Source organism: Nerophis ophidion, linkage group LG13 (genome assembly GCF_033978795.1).
Source record: "Nerophis ophidion isolate RoL-2023_Sa linkage group LG13, RoL_Noph_v1.0, whole genome shotgun sequence".
NCBI classification, from domain to species: Eukaryota; Metazoa; Chordata; class Actinopteri; order Syngnathiformes; family Syngnathidae; genus Nerophis; species Nerophis ophidion.
The window spans coordinates 51,569,204-51,593,876 of record NC_084623.1 but is presented as its reverse complement, the minus strand read 5'-3'; the positions used below and the strand labels follow the sequence as shown (position 1 = coordinate 51,593,876).

At 42.1% G+C, this 24,673-nt stretch overlaps 1 protein-coding gene across 3 annotated transcripts in view; it reads right to left on the bottom strand.

Moving 5' to 3' along the window:
* The window catches only part of limk1a (LIM domain kinase 1a), a 133,920-nt gene that overhangs the window by 37,824 nt on the left and 71,423 nt on the right, over positions 1–24,673 (bottom strand). The window contains exon 1 of one of the 3 annotated variants that reach the window (XM_061919170.1): positions 4,056–4,288. The exons of the other annotated variants lie outside the window; for them this stretch is intronic. Within the exon in view, the coding sequence (XP_061775154.1) occupies positions 4,056–4,118 (63 nt within the window). The 5' untranslated portion in view covers positions 4,119–4,288. Of the gene's footprint in view, positions 1–4,055; positions 4,289–24,673 lie in introns of those variants that run through there. 3 annotated transcript variants of the gene reach the window in all.

The following is a 24,673-nucleotide window of genomic DNA, read 5'->3' as shown; positions in this document are numbered from 1 at the left end:
GAACGCCTCACTAGGGAGGTGTTGAGGTCACATCCAACCGGTAGGAGACCACGGGGAAGACCCAGGACACGTTGGGAAGACTATGTCTCCCGGCTGGCCTGGGAACGCCTTTGGGATCCCCTGGGAAGAGCTGGACAAAGTGGCTGGGGAGAGGGAAGTCTGGGCTTCCCTGCTTAGGCTGCTGCCCCGTGACCTGATCTTGGATAAGCGGAAGACAATGGATGGACGGATGATTGATTGATTGATTGATTGAAACTTTTATTAGTAGATTGCACAGTACAGTACATATTCTGTACAATTGACCACTAAATGGTAACTTCCGAATAAGTTTTTCAATTTGTTTAAGTCAGAGTTCCCCGTTCAATGGACGTAGTAAAAGTGTCATGATCCGCTGCCCGGATCATGTCATATTCTGGTTTTGGTTCTGTTTTGTATCACATCTTGTTAGTGTTTGTCTTCCTTAGTTCCTTGTGGCACTTCCTGTTTGTTTCCGTTGCCATAGTCACGCATCAGTGTCACCTGCCTCTTGCTTTTTACGCTCACCTGTCTCGTAATTACTCTCCCTATTTAAGCCTGCCTTTTCTGTTGATTCGACCTCGCATCCTAGTAGTTTCTGTTCCAGGCAACAGGTGACGACGCTGATTCCCAATTGTTTTAAAAACTGTTTTTTGTACTTGCTAGCTTCCGCACTATGCTTCCTATGTTTGTTCCCTAGCTCACATGCTAGCGCTTTTAGTTCTTTCTAGCTCCCATGCTAGTTCTGTTTGTTTTGCCTTTAGTGCATTGTGCAAGTTTTTCTGTTCCTAGTCAGTTTTTTAGAGTATAAATAAACCATAATTTCTTAACTTCACGCAGTGTCCAAGTCCGACTGCATAATTGAGAGAACGAACCCGAACCACGATGCCAGCTAACCGTCACAAAAAGCTTTTAAACATTTTTTTCTCGATTTTGTTTTTATTCAAAAAAAATTTTTTAACAGTAACAAATCATCTAAAGAGAAAATATTTTTGAGGCTTTTATTAGCATTTGCAACACTGGGTTATTGTTGTACTGTAGGTGACAAAATATTAATAATTGATAAGAAGAAAGAAAAAGCAAAATGAAAACATTACATTTTAAAATATTCATATTTTGTCTTTTCCATTTAGATTATTTGACTGATTTATGACTGTCTGTATTGTTTGTTATTGACGATAATTACATGTTTGACTATACAGGATGAAGTTATCACGAGCCTCAATCAGCTTCCGTTATTACCAGTCTGGCTAAAAATAAACTAGAGTTATCTCGTATCAACCATAGACGCAACAAATTGAAAGTGCTTAGAGACACCATTTTACTGTCATACTGTAGCGTTTACAGTAAAGCCAAACAAAAGTCCACATGCAGACTTTGTGTGCCCATTTTGTCAAATGCCCGCTGATGTTTTGACACCGAAACCAAAACAACATGCAAAGTGTTGACAGATCCTGTCCCACAAGGATAGACGTTTGACAAACATTTCACAGTCCCTCCAGGATTTACTGACATCCCAATCAAATGAGTAAATGACATTAATAACCTCCTGTAATTAGATTTTTTTTAAATTATTAATTTCATCTTCTGATGGATTAAAAATTAGCTATAAATGGAGCATCTTCAAACTGTGTCATACACAATTCTACATATTTGACTGATAAACATCATCACATTTTGTCTCCAGAAAGTATGAATAACCATACTTGCCAACCCTCCCGATTTTCCCGGGAGACTCCCAAATATCAGTGCCCCTCCTGAAAAGGAGACTATTATATATGTCTCCGTTATCCATCCATCCATTTTCTACCGCTTATTCCCTTTGAATAGGTAGGCACGGAGCTATTTCTCAGCGTGTTTATTCCAGCCGGCACGTTAATACACTGACACACAACATCCAGATTCCCATCATGCATTGCTTCAAAACTACGGCAAGTAGTAATGTCCAAAAATTATAACAGAGACGAAGCAAAAGAACGAAGAAGAGACATGACGATGACGAGTAAGAAGAAGATGTATGCTTGCAAGTTCTAAAATGATTGGAAAATAATTTTAGTTCATCCAGAACAGCTCGATTTTTAATACATATATATATATATATATATATATATATATATATATATATAAAATAAATTCTTGAAAATATATGCACCCCAGCTACCCCATCTCCCGAATTTGGAGGTCTCAAGGTTGGCAACCACAAACGAAGATAGAATACTAATAACTGCCAGTAAGAGTAAAAAAAACATTTGCATTTCTACATTTTAGAACTTGCTTGCTATATTTTTAAACAAAAAAAAACCAATCTGAAGTTGTCTTAAGTTTTATGTTATCGTGCCATGATTTTCCTCCGTGTGGCCCCCGGAGCTAAAATAAGTTTGACACCTCTGAGCCAAACAGACTCAATAACTCCACGGTGACGTTTTGGTGAATTTACTGAGGAATTTGTGAAACTGAAACAATACAAAAAGATACCATTGTAAGGTAATAATACTAACAGACACTTGTAAACGTGATAGCATGTTAACTAATGCTAACGGCGCTAGCTTGATGACTTTACCATTGCATGTACAAATATGGATAAAAACACTCCTACAGACATTACACATGGGACACGGGTTAGTAAGTATAAACAGTTTTAGTTATATTGTGAAACTTGCAAATGTTGCTGGAAGCCATGAATAAGGAATCCATACGAGTAGAAACGGTATGGATGGCTCGGAGACGGAAAGGCACTTCTACTTCCGGTTGAAAGCACTAATAAGGAGGGCACTGCAGAACCTGCAGTGAGCGAACTCCTCCGGCGCCATAGCACAAACCATAAAACACCTTTTCAGTGTATTTGCTTGTTTTTATTGTGTTAGCATATTAGCTAATGCTAATGGCACTCGCTAGATTACCATAGCATGTACAAATATGCATGAAAACACTCCTATAGACATAATACATGGGACAGTTTAAGAAGTATAAACAATTTTAGTTGTATTGTAAAACTTACAAACGTTGTTTGAAGCGATGAATAAGATGAACGGCACTTCTACTTCCGTCTGAAAGCACTAATAAGGAGTGGCATGGCAGAAACTGTCCAAAAGATGGCACCATAACACAAACAATAACACACCTTTTCAGTGTATTTGCTTGGGTTGTTTTTGTGTTAGCATATTAGCTAATGCTAATGGCACTCGCTAGATTACCATAGCATGTACAAATATGCATGAAAACACTCCTATAGACATAATACATGGGACAGTTTAAGAAGTATAAACAATTTTAGTTGTATTGTAAAACTTACAAACGTTGTTTGAAGCGATGAATAAGATGAACAGCACTTCTACTTCCGTCTGAAAGCACTAAGGAGGGGCATGGCAGAAACTGTCCAAAAGATGGCACCATAGCACAAACAATAACACACCTTTTCAGTGTATTTGGTTTTTTCTTTTTCTTTTAAACTAGCGTGGCCGTCAGTGAAAAAAAATCTAAAAATTAGCCACACCGTTTTATAAGCCGCAGGGTTCAAAACATAGGAAAAAAGTAGCAGCTTTACAGTAAGTGATTATTTAGCGTAACACTAGATTGAGTGATATGTGTACCACGGTCTAAGAATTACTGATTTAAAAAAATTATCTGCGGGCCGCACTTTGGAAACCCCGGCCGTAGGGGATGACAGATTAGGGCAGATACGGTTAAGAGAAAGATGAAAACCACAGCAGGCGATATTATTGATGACCACACGAGAAAGCCCCCATGGCGTCCAACACACAGGCCTGCACTCAAAGACCGAGGTCAAGTACTCATCCAACGCCTTGGTACCGTAGAGCTCGCATCCACGGTGACAATAACAAGTCAATAACGCCGACACAATCAGGACATCCATTCCCTCTACTAAATAGTTGCAAAGGAGAGAGCAGCGCTGTGAAATGACGCGGCATAAAAAAGAAGTGACCCACATTTAAACGGCACGCAGCCTTGAAAAGATGGAGGATGCGCGCACGCCGCAGCCGGCGTCCCGCGCCCCCACATCAGCACCCACTCCCACTCACCTTCTTGTCCCTTCTCCACAGCCTGAGACAGCAGAAGCTCCAGTAAAACAAGTCCCCCACCATGACGGCCACCGAGAGCCGGCGTCTCCGTGCGACTCTATTTCATTCTAACTAGAAGGCACGCTCCACACACACACACACACACACACACAGGACAGGCAGCGGTCACTGTGGTAGAGCGCTGTGCGAGGAGGGTGGGAGGCGGGCGAACACACGCCTCTGCAGCTGAGCTCATCCCCTCCTGTCTGCCCTCCCACACACACGCCTCCTCTCCTACTTTAGCAATGACCTCATCGCTTCCTGTTTGGCCCCGCCCCCTTTCCAAACACACACGCACACACTCCCCCGGGTCATCAGCTAATTCTTGTATTTGTCTCTTAGTCTTCTTAAAGGCACTCTTCCACCAATTACCACTGATAAGGAAACACCATTTTCATACACGTATTAATTATTATCCAATCTCGCTGTGCGTGAGTGATGGGAAGAAAAGCTCCGGCTTGATTGGGGATTAGCCATTTGGCGTCGGGTATTTGGTCTGCATGTATGCCATACTTTGCCAACCTTGAGACCTCCGAATCCAGGAGATGGGGGGTGTATATATTTTCAAGTATTTTATATATATATATATATATATATATGGCCCTGCGATGAGGTGGCGACTTGTCCAGGGTGTACCCTGCCTTCCGCCCGATTGTAGCTGAGATAGGCGCCAGCGCCCCCCGCGACCCCAAAAGGGAATAAGCGGTAGGAAATGGATGGATGGATACATATATATATATATATATACACGTTTATGTACACATATACAAACCCCGTTTCCATATGATTTGGGAAATTGTGTTAGATGTAAATATAAACGGAATACATCCATCCATCCATCCATCCATCATCTTCCGCTTATCCGAGGTCGGGTCGCGGGGGCAGCAACCTAAGCAGGGAAGCCCAGATTTCCCTCTCATCAGCCACTTCGTCTAGCTCTTCCCGGGGGATCCCGAGGCGTTCCCAGGCCAGCCGGGAGACATAGTCTTCCCAACGTGTCCTGGGTCTTCCCCGTGGCCTCCTACCGGCTGGACTTGCCCTAAACACCTCCCTAGGGAGGCGTTCGGGTGGCATCCTGACCAGATGCCCGAGCCACCTCATCTGGCTCCTCTCCATGTGGAGGAGCAGCGGCTTTACTTTGAGTTCCTCCCGGATGGCAGAGCTTCTCACCCTATCTCTAAGGGAGAGCCAAGCCAGACGGCGGAGGAAACTCATTTCGGCCGCTTGTACCCGTGATCTTATCCTTTCGGTCATGACCCAAAGCTCATGACCATAGGTGAGGATGGGAACGTAGATCGATCGGTAAATTGAGAGCTTTGCCTTCCGGCTCAGCTCCTTCTTCCCCACAACGGATCGATACAACGTTCGCATTACTGAAGACGCCGCACCGATCCGCCTGTCGATCTCACGATCCACTCTTCCCCCACTCGTGAACAAGACTCCTAGGTACTTGAACTCCTCCACTTGGGGCAGGGTCTCCTCCCCAACCCGGAGATGACATTCCACCCTTTTTCGGGCGAGAACCATGGACTCGGACTTGGAGGTGCTGATTCTCATTCCGGTCGCTTCACACTCGGCTGCGAACCGATCCAGCGAGAGCTGAAGATCCCGGTCAGATGAAGCTAAACGGAATACAATGATTTGCAAATCCTTTTCAACCCATATTCAGTTGAATGCACTACAAAGACAACATATTTGATGTTCAAACTCATAAACTTTATTTTTTTTTTGCAATTACTAATTAACTTAGAATTTCATGTCGAACAGACAACCGTAATTTGTCAAGTGTGGGGCAGAAGCGTTGCTACAAAAAGTAGCATTCCTGTTAACATGTAGCATCATTTGAAAAGTCACCCGCTAGAGAATGAAGAGTGCTTACTACGCATGTCAACATCTCCGTTCGGTACCACACCAACAATGTGCCGTGGAAACAATTTCCACATAAACACTGTATGAAAAACATAGTTAAAGGGGAACATTATCACAATTTCAAAAGGGTTAAAAAAATAAAAATCAGTTCCCGGAGGCTTGTTGTATTTTTTGAAGTTTTTTTCAAAACTTTACCGGTCTCGGAATATCCCTAAATAAAGCTTTAAAGTGCCTTATTTTCGCTCTCTGTGAAGACACTGGCCATTTCCCTGTGACGTCACACAGTGCTGCCAATGTAAACAAACAATGGGAATACCACAGCAAGATATAGTGACATTAGCTCGGATTCAAACTCGGATTTCAGCGACTTAAGCGATTCAACAGATTACGCATGTATTGAAACAGATGGTTGGAGTATGAAAGTATTTTAGAAGAAACTGAAGCTATTGAGCGAATAGCTATTGACGCAATTCATAGCCATAGCATGGCCGAATAGCTGCGTTAGCATCGCCGGTAAAATGTGCGGACCAAACGATCAGGACTTTCGCATCTTTTGACACTGGACCAACTTAAATCCGTCGATTGGTAAGTGTTTGTTTCGCATTAAATGTGGGTGGAAGGAAACGTAATATAGTTGCAAATGCATCTGCAGGTTATCCATACATCTCTGTGCCATGTCTGCTTTAGCATCGCCGGTAAATAGCATGTTAGCATCGATTAGCGTAGCATGTTAGCATCGATTAGCTGGCAGTCAACATCAACAAAACTCACCTTTGTGATTTCGTTGACTATCGTTGCAAATGCATCTGCAGGTTATCCATACATCTCTGTGCCATGTTTGTCTTAGAATCGCCGGTCAAATGTGGAGACACTCTGGTACATTCAATGGGGGTCTGGCGGCAGACACTTTGGCATCTTCGGGCCAGTGGTGCAACTTGAATCCCTCCCTGTTAGTGTTGTTACACCCTCCGACAACACACCGTCGAGGCATGATGTCTCCAAGGTTCCAAAAAATAGTCATTTAGAGTTCGGAAATCGGTTAAAAAAATAGATGGTCTTTTTTCTGCACCATCAAGGTATATATTGACGCTTACATAGGTCTGGTGATAATGTTCCCCTTTAACAACAGAATTTAATAACGTTCGTAGGAACCTACTACATAGCGAAGGACATACACTATTTGATTTCCTATTATGCAGCTCATTTTTATTTGACACTTAAAGGCCTACTGAAACCCACTACTACCGACCACGCAGTCTGATAGTTTATATATCAATGATGAAATATTAACATTGCAACACATGCCAATACGGCCGGTTTAGTTTACTAAATTACAATTTTAAATTTCCCGCAGAGTTTCTTGTTGAAAATGACGTGTGTTTGTGACGTTATTGGTTGGAGGGGACATATTAGCCCAGCGCCACTTACGGCTAAAAGTCGTCTCTTTTCATCACATAATTACACAGTATTTTGGACATCTGTGTTGCTGAATCTTTTGCATTTTTTTCAAATAATAATGGAGACTATAAAGAAGAATGCTGTTGTTGGAAAGCGGTGGATTGCAGCTGCCTTTAGCAACCGAGACAGAGCCGGTGTTTCTTTGTTTGTTGTGAAGCTTTAACACAGAGCGGTCAAGCGGACATGTTTCTCTACCACATGTCAACCAGCAAGTTTTTGGATGGGAAAATTATGATATTTAGTCAACTCTTACTGGAGACTTCAGTGGATTATGGCAGTGGTCCCCAACCTTTTGTAACCCCCCCCCCCCCCCCCCCCCCGCGGCACGGGGGGGGGGTCCTTTTTTTTTTTTTTTTAATTTGTCATGAAAAAGGGACGTTTTGTCATGAAAAAGGGAGGTTTTTGTGGTTGGTGCACTAATTGTAAGTGCATATCGTGTTTTTTATGTTGATTTAATAAAAACATTTTTTTTTTAAATAAAAATTAATAAAAAATTCTTCTGCGGCCCGGTGGTTGGGGACCACTGGATTATAGGACCTCCTGCAGCAACTGTCAAAAAAGCAGCTGTGATCTTGGCTCTTCTCAGAGACTCTGGTGTTCACCGCAGCCATCCGACTTTCACATATGACTTTTAGAATCTCACTAAAATACTATTAACACAATAAGCAGATAAGGGATTTTCCAGAATTATCCTAGTAAATGTCTCTAATTACATCTGAAACGCTACCACTGCCGCCGCCCGGAGGCGTCGCTATTTTTTTTTTTTTAGTGCCTCACTCTAACTTTCCTCATCCACAAATCTTTCATCCTCGCTCAAATTAATCAGGAAATCGTCGCTTTCTCGGTCCGAATAGCTCTTACTGCTGGTGGCTCACATTATAAACAATGTGAGGAGCCCTCAGAATGATCCTAGTAAATGTGTCTAATAATATCTGAATCGCTCCCACTGCCCTCTCTTTTTTTTTTTTAGTCCTTCACTATCACTATCCTCATCCACAAATCTTTCATCCTCGCTCAAATTAATGGGGAAATCGTCGCTTACTAAGTCCGAATCGCTCTCGCTGCTAGTGGCCATGATTGTAAACAATGTTCAGATGTGAGGAGCTCCACAACTCGTGATGTCACACGCACATCGTCTGCTACTTCCGGTACAGGCAAGGCTTTTTTATTAGCGACCAAAAGTTGCGAAATTTATCGTCGATGTTCTCTGCTAAATCCTTTCAGCAAAAATATGGCAATATCGCGAAATGATCAAGTATGACACATAGAATGGACCTGCTATCCCCGTTTGAATAAGAAAATCTCATTTCAGTAGGCCTTTAAAATTTCTGACAATCTTGCACTTTCTGTTTTGGAAATACACTTTTGGTCAATTGTCTTAGTTGTGATTTCCCTCTCTGCATGAAAGTTAAAAAGTAGCATATATTAATGCAGTATGAAGAAGAATGTTTTAATGTAGACACATAGAATCATCATACTGCTGGGATTATATGCATCAAGTGTTCATTCAAGGCCAAGGCAAATATATGGAGATATATATCGTGTATCGTGATATGGCCTAAAAATATTGAGATATTAAAAAAAGGCCATATCGCCCAGCCCCGATTCACACTCACATTCACACACTAGGGCCAATTTAGTGTTGCTAATCAGCTTCTCTTTTACTGTTCAGAGGAGCAGATATTGAAATAAAGAGGAAGTAGAAGGAGGGAAGTCTCCACGGCAGGAATTCACCTCGTTAAGAAAGCGAAAGAGAGCGGTAAAGTCACGGCGTCGACGGGCCGTGTCGATGATGTCATCGCACATGTGATATACAACGTGTGTGACCCGTTAATCTGGTTAACGCCGTCCTTCCTCTCTGCCGCTGTGTCACTCCTGGGCGTCCGTCACGCGCTGTTCTGACTCCTCGACCCCCCCGGGCCTTGATGGGCGGGGTATTAATAGGCGGCCCGACACCCGCTGCACGACGCTTGAGCGGCGGCGCAAGGGATGCTGGGAATTCATGAATTAATTACGGCGGCTTCACGGTGGCAGAGGGGTTAGTGCGTCTGCCTCACAATACGAAGTTCCTGCAGTCCTGGGTTCAAATCCAGGCTCGGGATCTTTCTGTGTGGAGTTTGCATGTTCTCCCCATGACTGCGTGGGTTCTACTCCGGCTTCCTCCCACTTCCAAAGACATGCACCTGGGGATAGGTTGATTGGCAACACTAAATTGGCCCTAGTGTGTGAATGTGAGTGTGAATGTTGTCTGTCTATCTGTGTTGGCCCTGCGATGAGGTGGCGACTTGTCCAGGGTGTACCCCGCCTTCCGCCCGATTGTAGCTGAGATAGGCGCCAGCGCCCCCCGCGACCCCGAAAGGGAATAAGCGGTAGAAAAATGGATGGATGGAATTACGGCGTATGAGGTTTGACCCACAGTCATATTAATTATTTCAAAGGACAATACTTAAATTGACAACTTGCTCACAGTGCTGTGTGAAGTGAAACTGCCACAATGGGTAATGTTCTGCCGACAAGTTGACATGGTCGTGGATTCCTCAGAAAAGAGGAAATGCTAAAAAACAAAACAAAAAAAGTACTCGTTTGACCAAAAATATCTGCTCAATAATATTATTAATCTCATTACCATGGCGATCTGGGATGACTGATTGTAGTTTAGACAATGGACAAGCGGCGATATATTGTTTGGATGTAACTACTGTAGATAGAAACAAGGCCAAAAATGTAAAAAAAAAAAAAGAAAAAGTGTGTCATTTTTGTATTTTTGTTTGTGGCGTGTGTAGGAGGAGTTTCACATAACTTTATCCGTCACGATATTTTTCATGATGACTGTATCGGGAAAAACACATTTTAAACAGATTCACAGTTTACAATAAATAAGTGAAATCAGCGTGTCTGCAATATGCCCATTTTCGCTGTATTGTCGCCAGGGTGTACACTGCCTTCCGCCCGAATGCAGCTGAGATAGGCTCCAGCACCCCCCCCGCCACACCAAAAGGGACAAGCGGTAGAACATGGATGGATGGATGTGCTAAGAAAGATCAATTGCAGGACACAATTGTACCACTGAACTGAATTATATTATATATATTATTGTGAAGTGAAGTGAATTATATTTATATAGCGCTTTTCTCTAGTGACTCAAAGCACTTTACATAGTGAAACCCAATATCCAAGTTACATTTAAACCAGTGTGGGTGGCACTGGGAGCAGGTGGGTAAAGTGTCTTGCTCAAGGACACAACGGCATTGACTAGGATGGCGGAAGCGGGAATCGAACCTGCAACCCTCAAGTTGCTGGCACGGCCACTCTACCAACCGAGCTAAACTGCCCGGGTTTAGCTCGGTTATATAATACAATATATAATACATATCGTATTATATATTGTATATTTATAGGGGTGGGACCTAATACGTTTACTTCTTCCCACTCCCTTTTGAGCCAATCTTGACATCTACAAAAGATTAGTCACATGTAATGTTTTCAATGTAGGTGTAAAAATAATGTATTTATATATTTCTTTTGTATTTTATATCATTCTCTTGTTTTGTTTGCATGGCTCAAAATAAACCATTCATTCATATATATTTAACATACTGTAGGTATGTTATGACTTATGATGGACTTCTAGTCTTGTTTTCCATTGACGTGTAGTAGTGATGGGCAAATGACGCCTCAGTGAGTGTGTGGCACGCTCACTAGCTGTATTGACACTGCACTGATACTGTGTCAGTGTTTCATAATGGTCATCCGCCAACTACTGGATACTGGCTACACTCTACTTGGGCATGGCGCAGTTGGGAGAGAGGCTGTGCCAGCAACCTGAGGGGTTCCTGGTTCAATCCCCACCTTCTACCATCCCAGTCACGTCCGTTGTGTCCTTGAGCAAGACGCTTCACTCTTGCTTGAATGTGGAAATAGTGTCAAAGCGCTTTGAGTTCCTTAAAAAGGTAGAAAAGCGCTATACAAGTACCAGCCACTAATTTTTAGAAGAAAAACATGTTTTCCATGTATTAGCTGCACCCGAATGTACTAATTTCACAGATATATACACCGTATTTTCTGGACCATAAGGCGCACTGCCGATGAGCAGGTCGAGTCATTTTTTTTTTTTTCAAACTAAAGTATTATAGGGTGCATTAAAGTGGTCTGTTGAGGGAGGTGTGGCTAGCGCGCCTGCAGGAGTAAAGGTCACCGCCTCTGTCTATGGTGCTGAGGACGCGCACCGTCGGATGAGGGCGGGGCATGTGCTGATGGCGAGACACTACTGACAGGGGATTAGATTTCCCAGGTGTTCATCGAATCATCTGTTGTCTTTAACAGTGAGCGGCCGGGAGCAGAGGGGAGAGAGGATACGGACGTGACTGAAAAGTCTACTACGGCTTCGCAGGGCTAACATGCAGATCTCAAACACACAGCAGCAGGTACCAGAAGGTAAAAAAAGTTGGTTTTGCATAATATAGTGAAACAAAACGCCAGATAATATGACTGCTAATGGGTGCCATTTTGCGGTCCTTATGCACACACACACCATAGTAATACTGGTATCTCTGACTCCGGTAGCCGTAATTGGCCGACAATCCATCAAGCGGTGCGGCTTCAAAGTCGTACTAAAACATTTTGACAGATTTTTGAGCGCCATGTGTAATGTTCTAGATTTTCAATGGAACGTTTAAAGTTTGGTGTTGTTTACTGGCGTCATATTGCAGTCGACACATATATTTCTTATGTGTGACTACCATCTACTGGTCACACTTATTACCCCATGTACCAAATAAAATTGCTTCGAGGTCGGTAAGCACAACCAGAATTATTCCGTACATTAGGTGCACCAGGTTATAAGGCGCACTGTCGATTATTGAGAAAAACTATTTAAAGTGCGCCTTATAGTCTGAAAAATACAGTATTGTTGTGTATTATTTTGTTGGACTGATTGATTAAAAACAACCACAAAAAAACGCTCCAAAGTATGTTAAGTAAGGCTCCACTTTTCCAAAAATGTGCTAGCTTGATGCTAATATACATTGGCGTTGCTATTGACATGCTACTGATTAGCATTAGCGATTTGACATGGCGATTTCAACACCTCCAAATTTTATTAATGAAAACTACAACCAAGACGCACGTTACAATCAAACAACTGGTGTGTAATAAGTATTTACACTTTTTAGGGCGCAACAGAAGACTAGACGGCACAGACCAAACTGACTAGTAAACACGCCATAAAGAATACACTATGGCCATCTAACGTTTAGGACTTGCGACTGCAATTGGGACTCAGAACCTACCCAGTGGCTTAGTGGTTAGAGTGTCCGCCCTAAGACGGGTAGGTCGTGAGTTCAAACCCCGGCTGAGTCATACCAAAGACTATAAAAATGGGACCCATTACCTCCCTGCTTGGCACTCAGCATCAAGGGTTGGAATTGGGGGTTAAATCACCAAAAATGATACCCGGGCGCGGCCACCGCTGCTGCTCACTGCTCCCCTCACCTCCCAGGGGGTGAACAAGGGTGATGAGTCAAATGCAGAGAATCATTTCGCCACACTTAGTGTGTGTGTGACAATCATTGGTACTTTAACTTTAACGGAAACGGCAATAAACAATGTTTATTAACACACACTTAAGTAACAAAAACTGGTACCGTTGAGTAGATTCCCAGGTACCGGGAACTGGTACCGTATCGATTCAAACGTGAACGGTACCTATCCCTAGTTACATGTCCAGAATGGTACTACTGGCCTGACATACTTTATTACAATGTTTTCAGTCATTATATTAAAGTACCAATGATTGTCACACACACACAAGGTGTGGCAAAATTATTCTCTGATCACCCCCTGGGAGGTGAGGGGAGCAGTGAGCAGCAGCGGTGGCCACGCCTGGGAATCATTTATGGTGATTTAACCCCCAATTCCAACCCTTGATGCTAAGGTGCCGAGCAGGTAGGTAATGGGTCCCATTTTTATAGTCTTTGGTATGACTCGGCCGGGGTTTGAACTCACAACCTACCAATCTCAGGGCGTTACATCATTCAATTGTGACATTCTCGCAGTGTTGCGTTCACTGTCTGATGACATCACCATGTAAAGTTATGATAAATTGTATTATTCTCCGATGCAGTCATGACATAACCATACTTTTTTAGTAACAGTTTTTCAAAAATCAAAAACAAATGTGTCTTTGTGTTATCAACCATTACTCACAGATTCCGTAAGACACAAAAATACCTGACTATCACTTTCTCATATGTGGAATTTTCCATTGTTCAGTTTCCTTGCAATGTTTCCCTGCTTTGACCGCACATTTTCATACTGAATGTGTTGGTGTACCTCCCACTACACTGGAAAGTGAAATCAAAACTAGTGAACAGGCTGCCTCTAAACATTCTTTTAGTTTTACCTATGAACCAGTTTTTGAGTTTAGTTGTATTATAAATACAGTAGTAATGTATTATATTCTTCACATTATCATTCTGAATTAGTATTATTCTCTTAGGACTGGCCTCTATGGCTCAAAACTACATCACCATAAAAGTGTTTTTTATCGGTCGATATCGATAATTATTGATATTTTTAATGGTCTGTGGAAAATAAGGACCAGGTGAAAAATAGATTGAATGTTAACATTTTTATTTCAAATGTAACCTTCTGATTAGAGTCCCCTTAGCTATCAAGGCAGAAAGGAAAGGAAATGTCAACACATGGATAGATAGATAGATAGATAGATAGATGGATAGATAGATAGATAGATAGATAGAACTTTATTGATTCCTTCAGGAGAGTTCCCTCAGGAAAATTAAAATTCCAGCAGCAGTATACAGCAGGGGTGTAATGGTACACAAAAATTTCGGTTAGGTACGTACCTCGGTTTAGAGGTCACAGTTTGGTTCATTTTCGGTACAGTAAGAAAACAACAAAATATAAATTTTTTGGTTATTTATTTACCACATTTGTAAACAATGGCTTTATCCTTTTAACATTGGGAACACTTTAATAATTCTGCCCGCGTCAATCCACATTAAACTGCCTCAAATTGTTGCTTAGATTAAATGAAATGACAAAAACGTTTCTTCTACATATAAAAAGTGCAACATTAAACAGTTTCAAGTCAACTCATCATGCTTAATTTATTACAGCATTTGGGAAGCCTGCAGTTGATTTTTATTCTGTAAATGTTATATTTTTTATCAACATGTGATAGCAGGGACCCTGCCAATCAAAACTAGGCTGCTACATTACTAATGATTAATGTAACTATAGCTGAAAAAATAGTACAATAGCAATAGGAGAGACTATTCATCCCTGAACACCATGGAGTTCAAGTGAAATAACAGACAGACAGGGCTTTGCTGCCCCTAACGCACGCACAACAAAATGAGCTAACGTTACGCTAAAAGCTAATTAGCCTTTACCTCAAGCCAGGACTGCAAGCGAGCTGAGCTGCAGTTTAAGTTTCAATAAGGTCAACGGGCTCATAGTGATGTAACTAGAACGTTGACTGCCAGGTGTTTATTATAATTTGGGGAGAGTACGCTGCCTTATGCTCACCTGCTAAACGCATATCTGCTCGACTCTGAAGCATTGACTACATGCGCTCTGAATACGCACTGCTGATTGGCTGTTAGCACTTTGTATGCAACCAATCAGATGGTTGTGTAGGTGGGACAATGCTGGGTGCTGATACTGAGGCAGAGGAAGCAAAGCAGCTTGTTAAGACTTTCGTTCGATACACCCCCGTACTGAACCGAAACCCCCGTACCAAAACCGTTGAATACAAATACACGTACCGTTACACCCCTAGTATAAAGAATGGAGATGGAATTTAAAAAGTAAAAAGTAAATAATGGGGGTATAAATGGAAACAAAATAGAAAAATATTACAATAACAATAAAAATAAAGAGCAACAATGAAAAAAATATATAACAGTAAAATAAGAATATAACAAGAAACTAGGCAGTAGTGACCATGTGATGAAAAAGACCGGAAAGACATGGAAAACACTCAATGTAAACAACATTGTAAAATCACATTAAAACACTCAACAATAAGCTCTTAAAATCAAGGTGCGAAAATAAGGAATATGTAAGAAATGCTTAATAAAGTGTAACAAAATAGTGCAAAGTGTAAAAATGTAAACAGAGAAAGTTGAGAAGAACTATTTACTACTAGATTAGTGCCAGGAAGTTACAGCTGTGCTCTAAAGGGTGAGTGCGGCTAAGGCGGGTGACTAATGCCTCGCATCATTTACAGACCACATTGGTCTGACTACGGTCCCTTTTTTGAAGAAAATCATAGAAACTGCCATACTGTTCAGGTAAATGTTCCTCTTTTTTACTTTCTCTATATGCAAAGACCATAGGTGAGGATGGGAACGTAGATCGACCGGTAAATTGAGAGCTTTGCCTTCCGGCTCAGCTCTTTCTTCACCACAACGGATCGGTACAACGTCAGCATTACTGAAGACGCCGCACCGATCCGCCTGTTGATCTCACGATCCACTCTTCCCTCACTCGTGAACATGGTCATGAGCTTTGGGTCATGACCGAAAGGATAAGATCACGGGTAGAAGCGGCCGAAATGAGTTTCCTCTCCCTTAGAGATAGGGTGAGAAGCTCTGCCATCCGGGAGGAACTCAAAGTAAAGCCGCTGCTCCTGGGAACGCCTCGGGATCCCCCGGGAAGAGCTAGAGCTAGTGGCTGGGGAAAGGGAAGTCTGGGTTTCCCTGCTTAGGCTGTTGCCCCCGCGACCCGACCTCGGATAAGCGGAAGAAGATGGATGGATGGATATATGTAAAGAATCAACCGCCAGACAACATAATTGCGCAACCAAACTTGATAGTTGTTACCTGATTGGCTGTTAGTGATCACTTCCTGCGTTGCTCGGTTACCAGAGAGCGAGTGCCTTTGTTCATGCAACCAACCTTGCTTCCATACTTCTGTTTCTTTTTCCGACGAGGAAGAACATTAATTTTAATTGATAAGGTGTCTATCGCGGTATATATTAAGGCAGGGTTCGGGAACCTTTTTGGCTGAGAGAGCCATGAAAGCCAAATATTTCAAAATGTATTTCAGTGAGAGCCATATCATATTTTTTAACACTGAATACAACTAAATGTGTGCATGTTTAAGTAAGACCAACATTTTCAGAGTATAATAAGTCTTATTCTTTTTAATAACATTGTTATTCTGAAGCTAACCAAAAACAAATAAAATGTCATGTATGTTGATTATGTTTCTGTTTGGCCATGTGCTGTTTGTCCTTTGGACTCTTTAAGTTCCTGTTTTTTTCCACTCCCTTGTCTGGTTTCCTTGGTTACTCATTTTGTCCCCCTGTCTCTGGTGGACAAAATGCCCGCTCACCTGCTTCCCGAGCACTAATCAAAAGCGGTATTTAAGCTCGTCTTTGCCAGTCAGTCGCCCTGGCATCAATGTGATCTTTTCTTGTTCTGTGCTGACTTGTTTCATGCCTTGCCATAGTTTCGTGCTTCATGCCATGCCAAGTAAGTTTTGTTTGATTTATGTTCGTAGTCTGTTTATGCGTTAGCTTTGTTCCTTAGCCCAAGTTGTGCCTCCGCTGTGAGCGAATTTTGTTTGTATATATTTTTTTTGTTTAAATTAAATCATCTTTTTACCTAAATGCTATGTCCCGAGTAGTCCGTCTACCTTCCTGGGGGAACGACCCTGCAGCAAGCTGCGACCCCCCCATCGTGACATAAAATACTTCTTACCATTAATGCGACTTCTTGAACAGGTGCGGTAGGAAATGGATGGATGGATTTAAATGCATGAGAATGTTTTAGATTTTGCACGTTATTTTTAGCACTGTGATTACCAGTGAAATCATTCATAATTATCGTGTTAAGCAATGTCAGCTAAGATTTATCTGAGAGCCAGATGCAGTCATCAAAAGAGCCACATCTGGCTCTAGAGCCATAGGTTCCCTACCCCTGTATTAAGGTGTCTATTGCGGTATATATTAAAGGCCTACTGAAACTCACTACTACCGACCACGCAGTCTGATAGTTTATATATCAATGATGAAATATTAACATTGCAACACATGCCAATACGGCCGGGTTAGTTTACTAAATTGCAATTTTAAATTTCGCGCAAAGTATCCTGTTGAAAACGTCGCGGTATGATGACGCGTGTAGTGGACATGTTGTTCCAGCCCCGAGCCCAGCTATAAGTCGTCTGCTTTAATCACATAATTACACAGTATTCTGGACTCTGTGTTGCTGAATCTTTTGCAATTTGTTCAATAAATAATGGAGACGTCAAAGAAGAAAGATGTAGGTGGGAAGCGGTGTATTGCGGCTGCCTTTAGCAACACAAACACAGCTAGTGTTTCCTTGTTTACATTCCCGAAAGATGACGGTAAAGCTTTACTATGGAACAGAGCGGTTAAGCGAACATGGTTCCCTACCACATGTCAAACGGCAGGTTTCGGTGAGAAAATTGTGGTAATAAGTCGGCTCTTACCGGAGACATGAGCGACAGCTTGCGTCGTTCCTCGTGCACCTGTCAAAGAGGCAACTGCGGACTTTCTTGTCTCCTCCGACCGGCTACCCCTGAACGTGGGATGCTTCCACCATGGAGGAGGGGGAAAAAAAATCTCAGCCCGGCCCCAACGGCTGCCTTCGCTTCGCCTCGTCGAGAAACATGGCTTCCCTCAGAGACACTGGCGGTCACCAGACCCGTGGCCACACCCCTCCGACTTTCAGGTACCATATAATCTCACTAAAACACTAGTAACACAATAAGCAGATAAAGGATTTTCCAGAATTATCCTAGTAAATGTGTCTTATAACATCTGAATCACTCCCACTGCCGTCTTTTTTTTTTCCTAGTCCTTTTCCACTCTAACTTTCTTCATCCACAAATCTTTCATCCTTGCTCAAATTAATGGGGAAATCGTCGCTTTCTCGGTCCGAATCGCTCTCGCTGCTGGTGGCCATGATTGTAAACAATGTTCAGATGTGAGGAGCTCCACAACCCGTGACGTCAGGCGCACATCGTCTGCTACTTCCGGTACAGGCAAGGCTTTTTTATTAGCGACCAAAAGTTGAGAACTTTATCGTCGATGTTCTCTACTAAATCCTTTCAGTAAATATATAGCAATATCACCAAATGATCAAGTATGACACATAGAATGGACCAATATTATTTTATCGCCCAGCTCTATATTCTTATTTATATCCCTTGCATGATCAATGATTACTTTGTGACATGTACAAGGCACAGCAGTAAAACAAGTTCATTTTGAACACATTTTTCAGACTAAAACAGAAAACACCGAGTTGAAAACCCATGATGTAAATTCGCCTCATGTGATTTGGACTTTAATTTGCAAAATAAATTAAAAAAACAACTCTTGTGACTTTTGCAATCCCCCTCCCCTGCTTGGGGCTTTCTTAAGATGACGTAGACAAAGTGAAAGAAAGTGACAAAGTTGGAATGCGATGGTTTGGAAAACACCAAATGACAGACAAGTTGTTGTGGAAAACTTGACCTTAACTGTAACCTCCAAATATTAAAGTAAAGTACCAATAATTGGCACACTAGGTGAGGTGAAATTATTCTCTGCATTTGACCCATTCCCTTGTTCACCCCCTGGGAGGTGAGGGGAGCAGTGAGCAGCAGCGGTGGCCGCGCCCAGGAATCATTTTTGATGATTTAACCCCCCATTCCAACCCTTGATGCTGAGTGCCAAACAGGGAGGTAATGACTCCCATTTTTATAGTCTTTGGTATGACTCGGCCGGGGTTTGAACTCACAACCTACCAATCTCAGCGCGGACACTCTAACCCAGTGGTTCTTAACCAGGGTTTGATCGAACCCTAGGAGTTCGGTGAGTGGACCTCAGGGGTTCGGCCGAGGTCAAAACACACCTGACTTTTCGTGTAAATACAAACTTCTCCCTGTTGGCATATTACGGATACGGCAACAGCTGATTGATTTGCAGGTGTGTAATTTGTTGTGAGTTTATGCACTGTCTTAGTTTTGTTGTTTGAACAAGGTGATGTTCATGCACGGTTCCTTTTGTGCACCAGTAAAAAAAACATGGTAACACTTTAGTATAGGGAACATATTCACCATTAATTAGTTGCTTATCCATCCATCCATCCATCTTTTTCCGCTTATCCGAGGTCGGGTCGCGGGGGCAACAGCCTAAGCAGGGAAACCCAGACTTCCCTCTCCCCAGCCACTTCGTCCAGCTCTTCCCGGGGGATCCCGAGGCGTTCCCAGGCCAGCCGGGAGACATAGTCTTCCCAACGTGTCCTGGGTCTTCCCCGTGGCCTCCTACCGGTTGGACGTGCCCTAAACACCTCCCTAGGGAGGCGTTCGGGTGGCATCCTGACCAGATGCCCGAACCACCTCATCTGGCTCCTCTCGATGTGAAGGAGCAGCGGCTTTACTTTGAGTTCCTCCCGGATGGCAGAGCTTCTCACCCTATCTCTAAGGGAGAGACCCGCCACACGGCGGAGGAAACTCATTTCGGCCGCTTGTACCCGTGATCTTATCCTTTCGGTCATGACCCAAAGCTCATGACCATAGGTGAGGATGGGAACGTAGATCGACCGGTAAATTGAGAGCTTTGCCTTCCGGCTCAGCTCCTTCTTCACCACAACGGATCGGTACAACGTCCGCATTACTGAAGACGCCGCACCGATCCGCCTGTCGATCTCACGATCCACTCTTCCCCCACTCGTGAACAAGACTCCTAGGTACTTGAATTAGTTGGTTATTAACATGCAAATTAGTAACATATTGGCTCTTAACTAGTCATTAAGTACTAATTAATGCCTTATTCCGCATGGCCTTATTATAACCCTAACCCTCTTTATTACTTAGAATATGTTCCCCTACTGTCCAAATAAGTCTAAATTAAGTCTTTGTTACTTAGATTATGTTCCCCTATAACAGGGGTAGGGAACCTATGGCTCTAGTCAGATGTGGCTCTTTTGATGACTGCATCTGGCTCTCTGATAAATCTGAGCTGACGTTGTTTAACACGATAAGTAATGAATAATTCCACTTGTAATCACGGTGTTAACAATAATGTTCAAAATATAAATTATTGTCATGCATTTTTAATCCGTCCATACGTTTTCTACCGCACCTGTTCAAGAAGTTGCGTTAATGGTCCATCCATCCATTTTCTACCACTTATTCCCTTTTGGGGTCGCGGGGGGCGCTGGCGCCTATCTCAGCTACAATCGGGCGGAAGGTGGGGTACACCCTGGACAAGTCGCCACCTCATCGCAGGGCCAACACAGATAGACAGACAACATTCACACTCACATTCACACACTAGGGCCAATTTTAGTGTTGCCAATCAACCTATCCCCAGGTGCATGTCTTTGGAAGTGGGAGGAAGCCGGAGTACCCGGAGGGAACCCACGCATTCACGGGGAGAACATGCAAACTCCACACAGAAAGATCCCGAGCCTGGATTTGAACCCAGGACTGCAGGAACTTCGTATTGTGAGTCAGACGCACTAACCCCTCTGCCACCGTGAAGCCAATGGTAAGAAGTTATTTATTAATTATTGGTTAGTGTGGGGCTTGCCCTCCTGGGGGTTCTTCAGACCCCCAAGCACCGACATGAGAGCCTGTTTCAGGGTTACAATATTGTTTTATTTTTCAATAAGTCTCTCAGTTGCTTTCCAGCAATAGTATTTCCAGCCCCAACCCCATCTCTCCTCCTGGCTGCTGCTCATAACAGAGCGACAGGTGATTAGATAACAAGGCCCAAGTGGGCCATCTACGCACCTGTCGCTGCAGGCCCGCAGGCCACGCCCCCTCCACAGTTAGCTTCAGAATAACAATGTTATTACAAAGAATAAGAGACCTATTATACTCTAGAAATGTTGGTTTTACTTAAAAATGCACACGTTTAGATGTGTTAAAAAAATATTATATGGCTATAACGGAAATATATTTCAAAATATTTGGCTTTTTGGCTCTCTCAGCCAAAAAGGTTCCCGACCCGTGCTCTATACTAAAGTGTTACCAAAAACATACAACTTTGACTTGAATTTGAGAAAAAAAAAAAATCACTTTATTTTTCACTAAAGAAGGGTTCGGTCAATGCACATATGAAACTAGTGAGGTTCGGTATCTACAACAAGGTTAAGAACCCCTGCTCTAACCACTGAATATTTGCGATGCTTTGAACTCGCCTATTCCCACAAATTCAACTTTGTCCAATGCCCGCAACTTCCCCGCGCATTTTGGCCAATCAGCGTAATTTTTTGCCACTAAAATTTGTGTCTGAGTGACGACTGTCTAATTAGTTTCTTGTGTAGACAAAGCAGGAACAGTAACAAGTCAACCTTTTTTCAGTGATGTACCCCCTGTGAGCACTTTTTTAATTCAAGTACCCCCTAATAAGAGCAAAGCATATTTGGTTGAAAAAAAAGAGATAAAGAAGTAAAATACAGCACTATGTCATCAGTTTCTGATTTATTAAATTGTATAACAGTGCAAAATATTGCTCATTTGTAGTGGTCTTTCTTGAACTGTTTGGAAAAAAAGATATAAAAATAACTAAAAACTTGTTGAAAAATAAACAAGTGATTCAATTATAAATAAAGATTTCTACACATAGAAGTAATCATCAACTTAATGTGCCCTCTTTGGGGATTGTAATAAAGATCCATCTGGATTCATCAACTTCATTCTAAACATTTCTTCACAAAAAAATAAATCTTTAACATCAACTTATAAACGGTATAAGCTCGGTTGGTAGAGTGGCCGTGCCAGCAACTTGAGGGTTGCAGGTTCGATTCCCGCTTCTGCCATCCTAGTCACTGCTGTTGTGTCCTTGGGCAAGACACTTTACCCACCTGCTCCCAGTGCCACCCACACTGGTTTAAATGTAACTTAGATATTGGGTTTCACTATGTAAAGCGCTTTGAGTCACTAGAGAAAAGCGCTATATAAATATAATTCACTTCACTTCACTTCACAATTTTTATGGAACATGTCCACAAAAAATCCAGCCGTCAACACTGAATATTGCATTGTTGTATTTCTTTTCACAGTTTAGGAACTTACATTCATTTTTGTTGACGTAGTATTCAATAAATATATTTATAAAGGATTTTTGAATTGTTGCTATTTTTAGAATATTTAAAAAAAAATCCCACGTACCCCTTGGCATACCTTCAAGTACCCCCATTTGAGAACCACCGCTTTAATCGATCAAACATCAAACAAATCTTGAATCAAATGTCAGCCTCCCGTGTAGTTCAGACCTACTTCCGGTTTCCGTCAACAACACTAAGCCTTCTGGGTAATGTGCATAAACATAGCAACACACCAACATCCACACTTCCTAGTTTACATGCATTTATATATATTTAACATGTATTCACCCAGGCTAAAGCAATTAGGAACATATTTGCACTTGCAAAGAGGCAGCATTTACCCGTTAGAGATGTTGAAGTGCGACGACATTCTCTCATTGTCTCATTTACCGACAGAAATGAGCGCCATAGATCGCTCTGTAGTTGAAAATGATAATAAAGAAGCATTTGGTGATGTTTCTATAGTTCTGATGAATGATTATTCTTATTAATTATACTTGAAACAGGACAGTCATTTGAAAATAAGCTCTCAGTATGTGTTCTTACTGCTACTTTTAAGTTTGTGAGCTATACCGGGCGGTATAGCTCAGTTGGTAGAGCGACCGTGCCAGCAACTTGAGGGTTGCAGGTTCGTTACCCGCTTCCGCCATCCTAGTCACTGCCGTTGTGTCCTTGGGCAAGACACTTTACCCACCTGCACCCAGTGCCACCCACACTGCTTTAAATGTAAACATTAGATATTGGGTTTCACTATGTAAAGCGCTTTATAAATATAATTCACTTCACACATATAAAACGAATAAAACATCAACACCGTGTTTGTTTTCCTAGGGACAAGCGGTAGAAGATGGATGGATAGATGGATCTTTGTTGAAATCATGTGCTTTTTGGAGGTTAAGAAAGTCATAAAATCCTTGACATTTAGCAGCTGCAAACATTGCCAGCAGTATTTTTTGCAAATCATCCTTCTGCAGCTTTCGGATCAAGTCTGCAGATTTGTCTGTGGAGAGAATGAACAGGACGCAGTGAGTGTCCTTCAATTACTAAAGTGGAAGCCTCAGCTGGGCACATCAATCCTCAGTGAAAGGTCATAAATTACTGGAATAAACTAAGTAAACTAAAATGAGTAAGTTGTTGCACTTTGCAAGACAAAAGGAAACGTTTTGCAGGCACACACAAGACTAAATATTAAGAACACAACACTAAATTTAAGTATAACCTGCATTTGAAAAATGATGACATCTAGCAGGTCACACTGCATGTTATTTGATTAAAGTGTCCACAAAGAGCCACTCTTCATTACTAAGTTTTACTACTCCTGTCGCTCTCTCAAATAATGATTGTTCCTTTGAGCAGAGGCCAGACCATAAATTCTAATTTCGCTGAACAGAGTTGGACTAATAATGCGTGGTCAATGTTGACTGGTTTAAATAAATCTTATGCGGATTTTATCATGACTGTACATTCCGGACTATGAACCGCTACTTTTTTTCCCTATGCTTTGAACTAAGGCTGGGCGATATGGCCTTTTTTAATATTGCGATATTTTTAGGCCGTATCGCGATATACGATATATATCTCGGTATTTTGCCTTAGTGAATGAACACTTGATACATATAATCACAGCAGTATGATGTTTCTATGTGTCTACATTAAAACATTCTTCTTCATACTGCATTAATATATGCTCATTTTAAACTTTCGTGCAGAGAAGGATATCACAACTAAGTAAATTTACCAAAACTGTATTTATTAAAGTTATTAGCAGGTGACTTTTCAAACAATACTACATATTAGATAGATAGATAGATAGTACTTTATTTATTCCGTCAGGAGAGTTCCTTCAGGAAAATTACAATTTTCAGCACAATCCCATTCAAGATCAGACAAACATTACAGGGAGACAGAACAGGATCGCTGACGGGTCTGCCGGCTTCCAGCGCCCCTTACAAAAAAGATGACATACAGGTAAAAAATAGAAGATTAAAATAAAATTAAAAAATCGGTCTTAGCCTAGGCCCTGGAGTGGGGGTGCAGACTGAGGCCAAGGGAAGAAAAAAAAAAAGCATTATTAGCAGTAATGCTAGTTTTGGTAGCAACGCTTGTGCCCCACACTTGACAAATAAAAGTAGTCTATTCGACATATTCCCGCTTGGG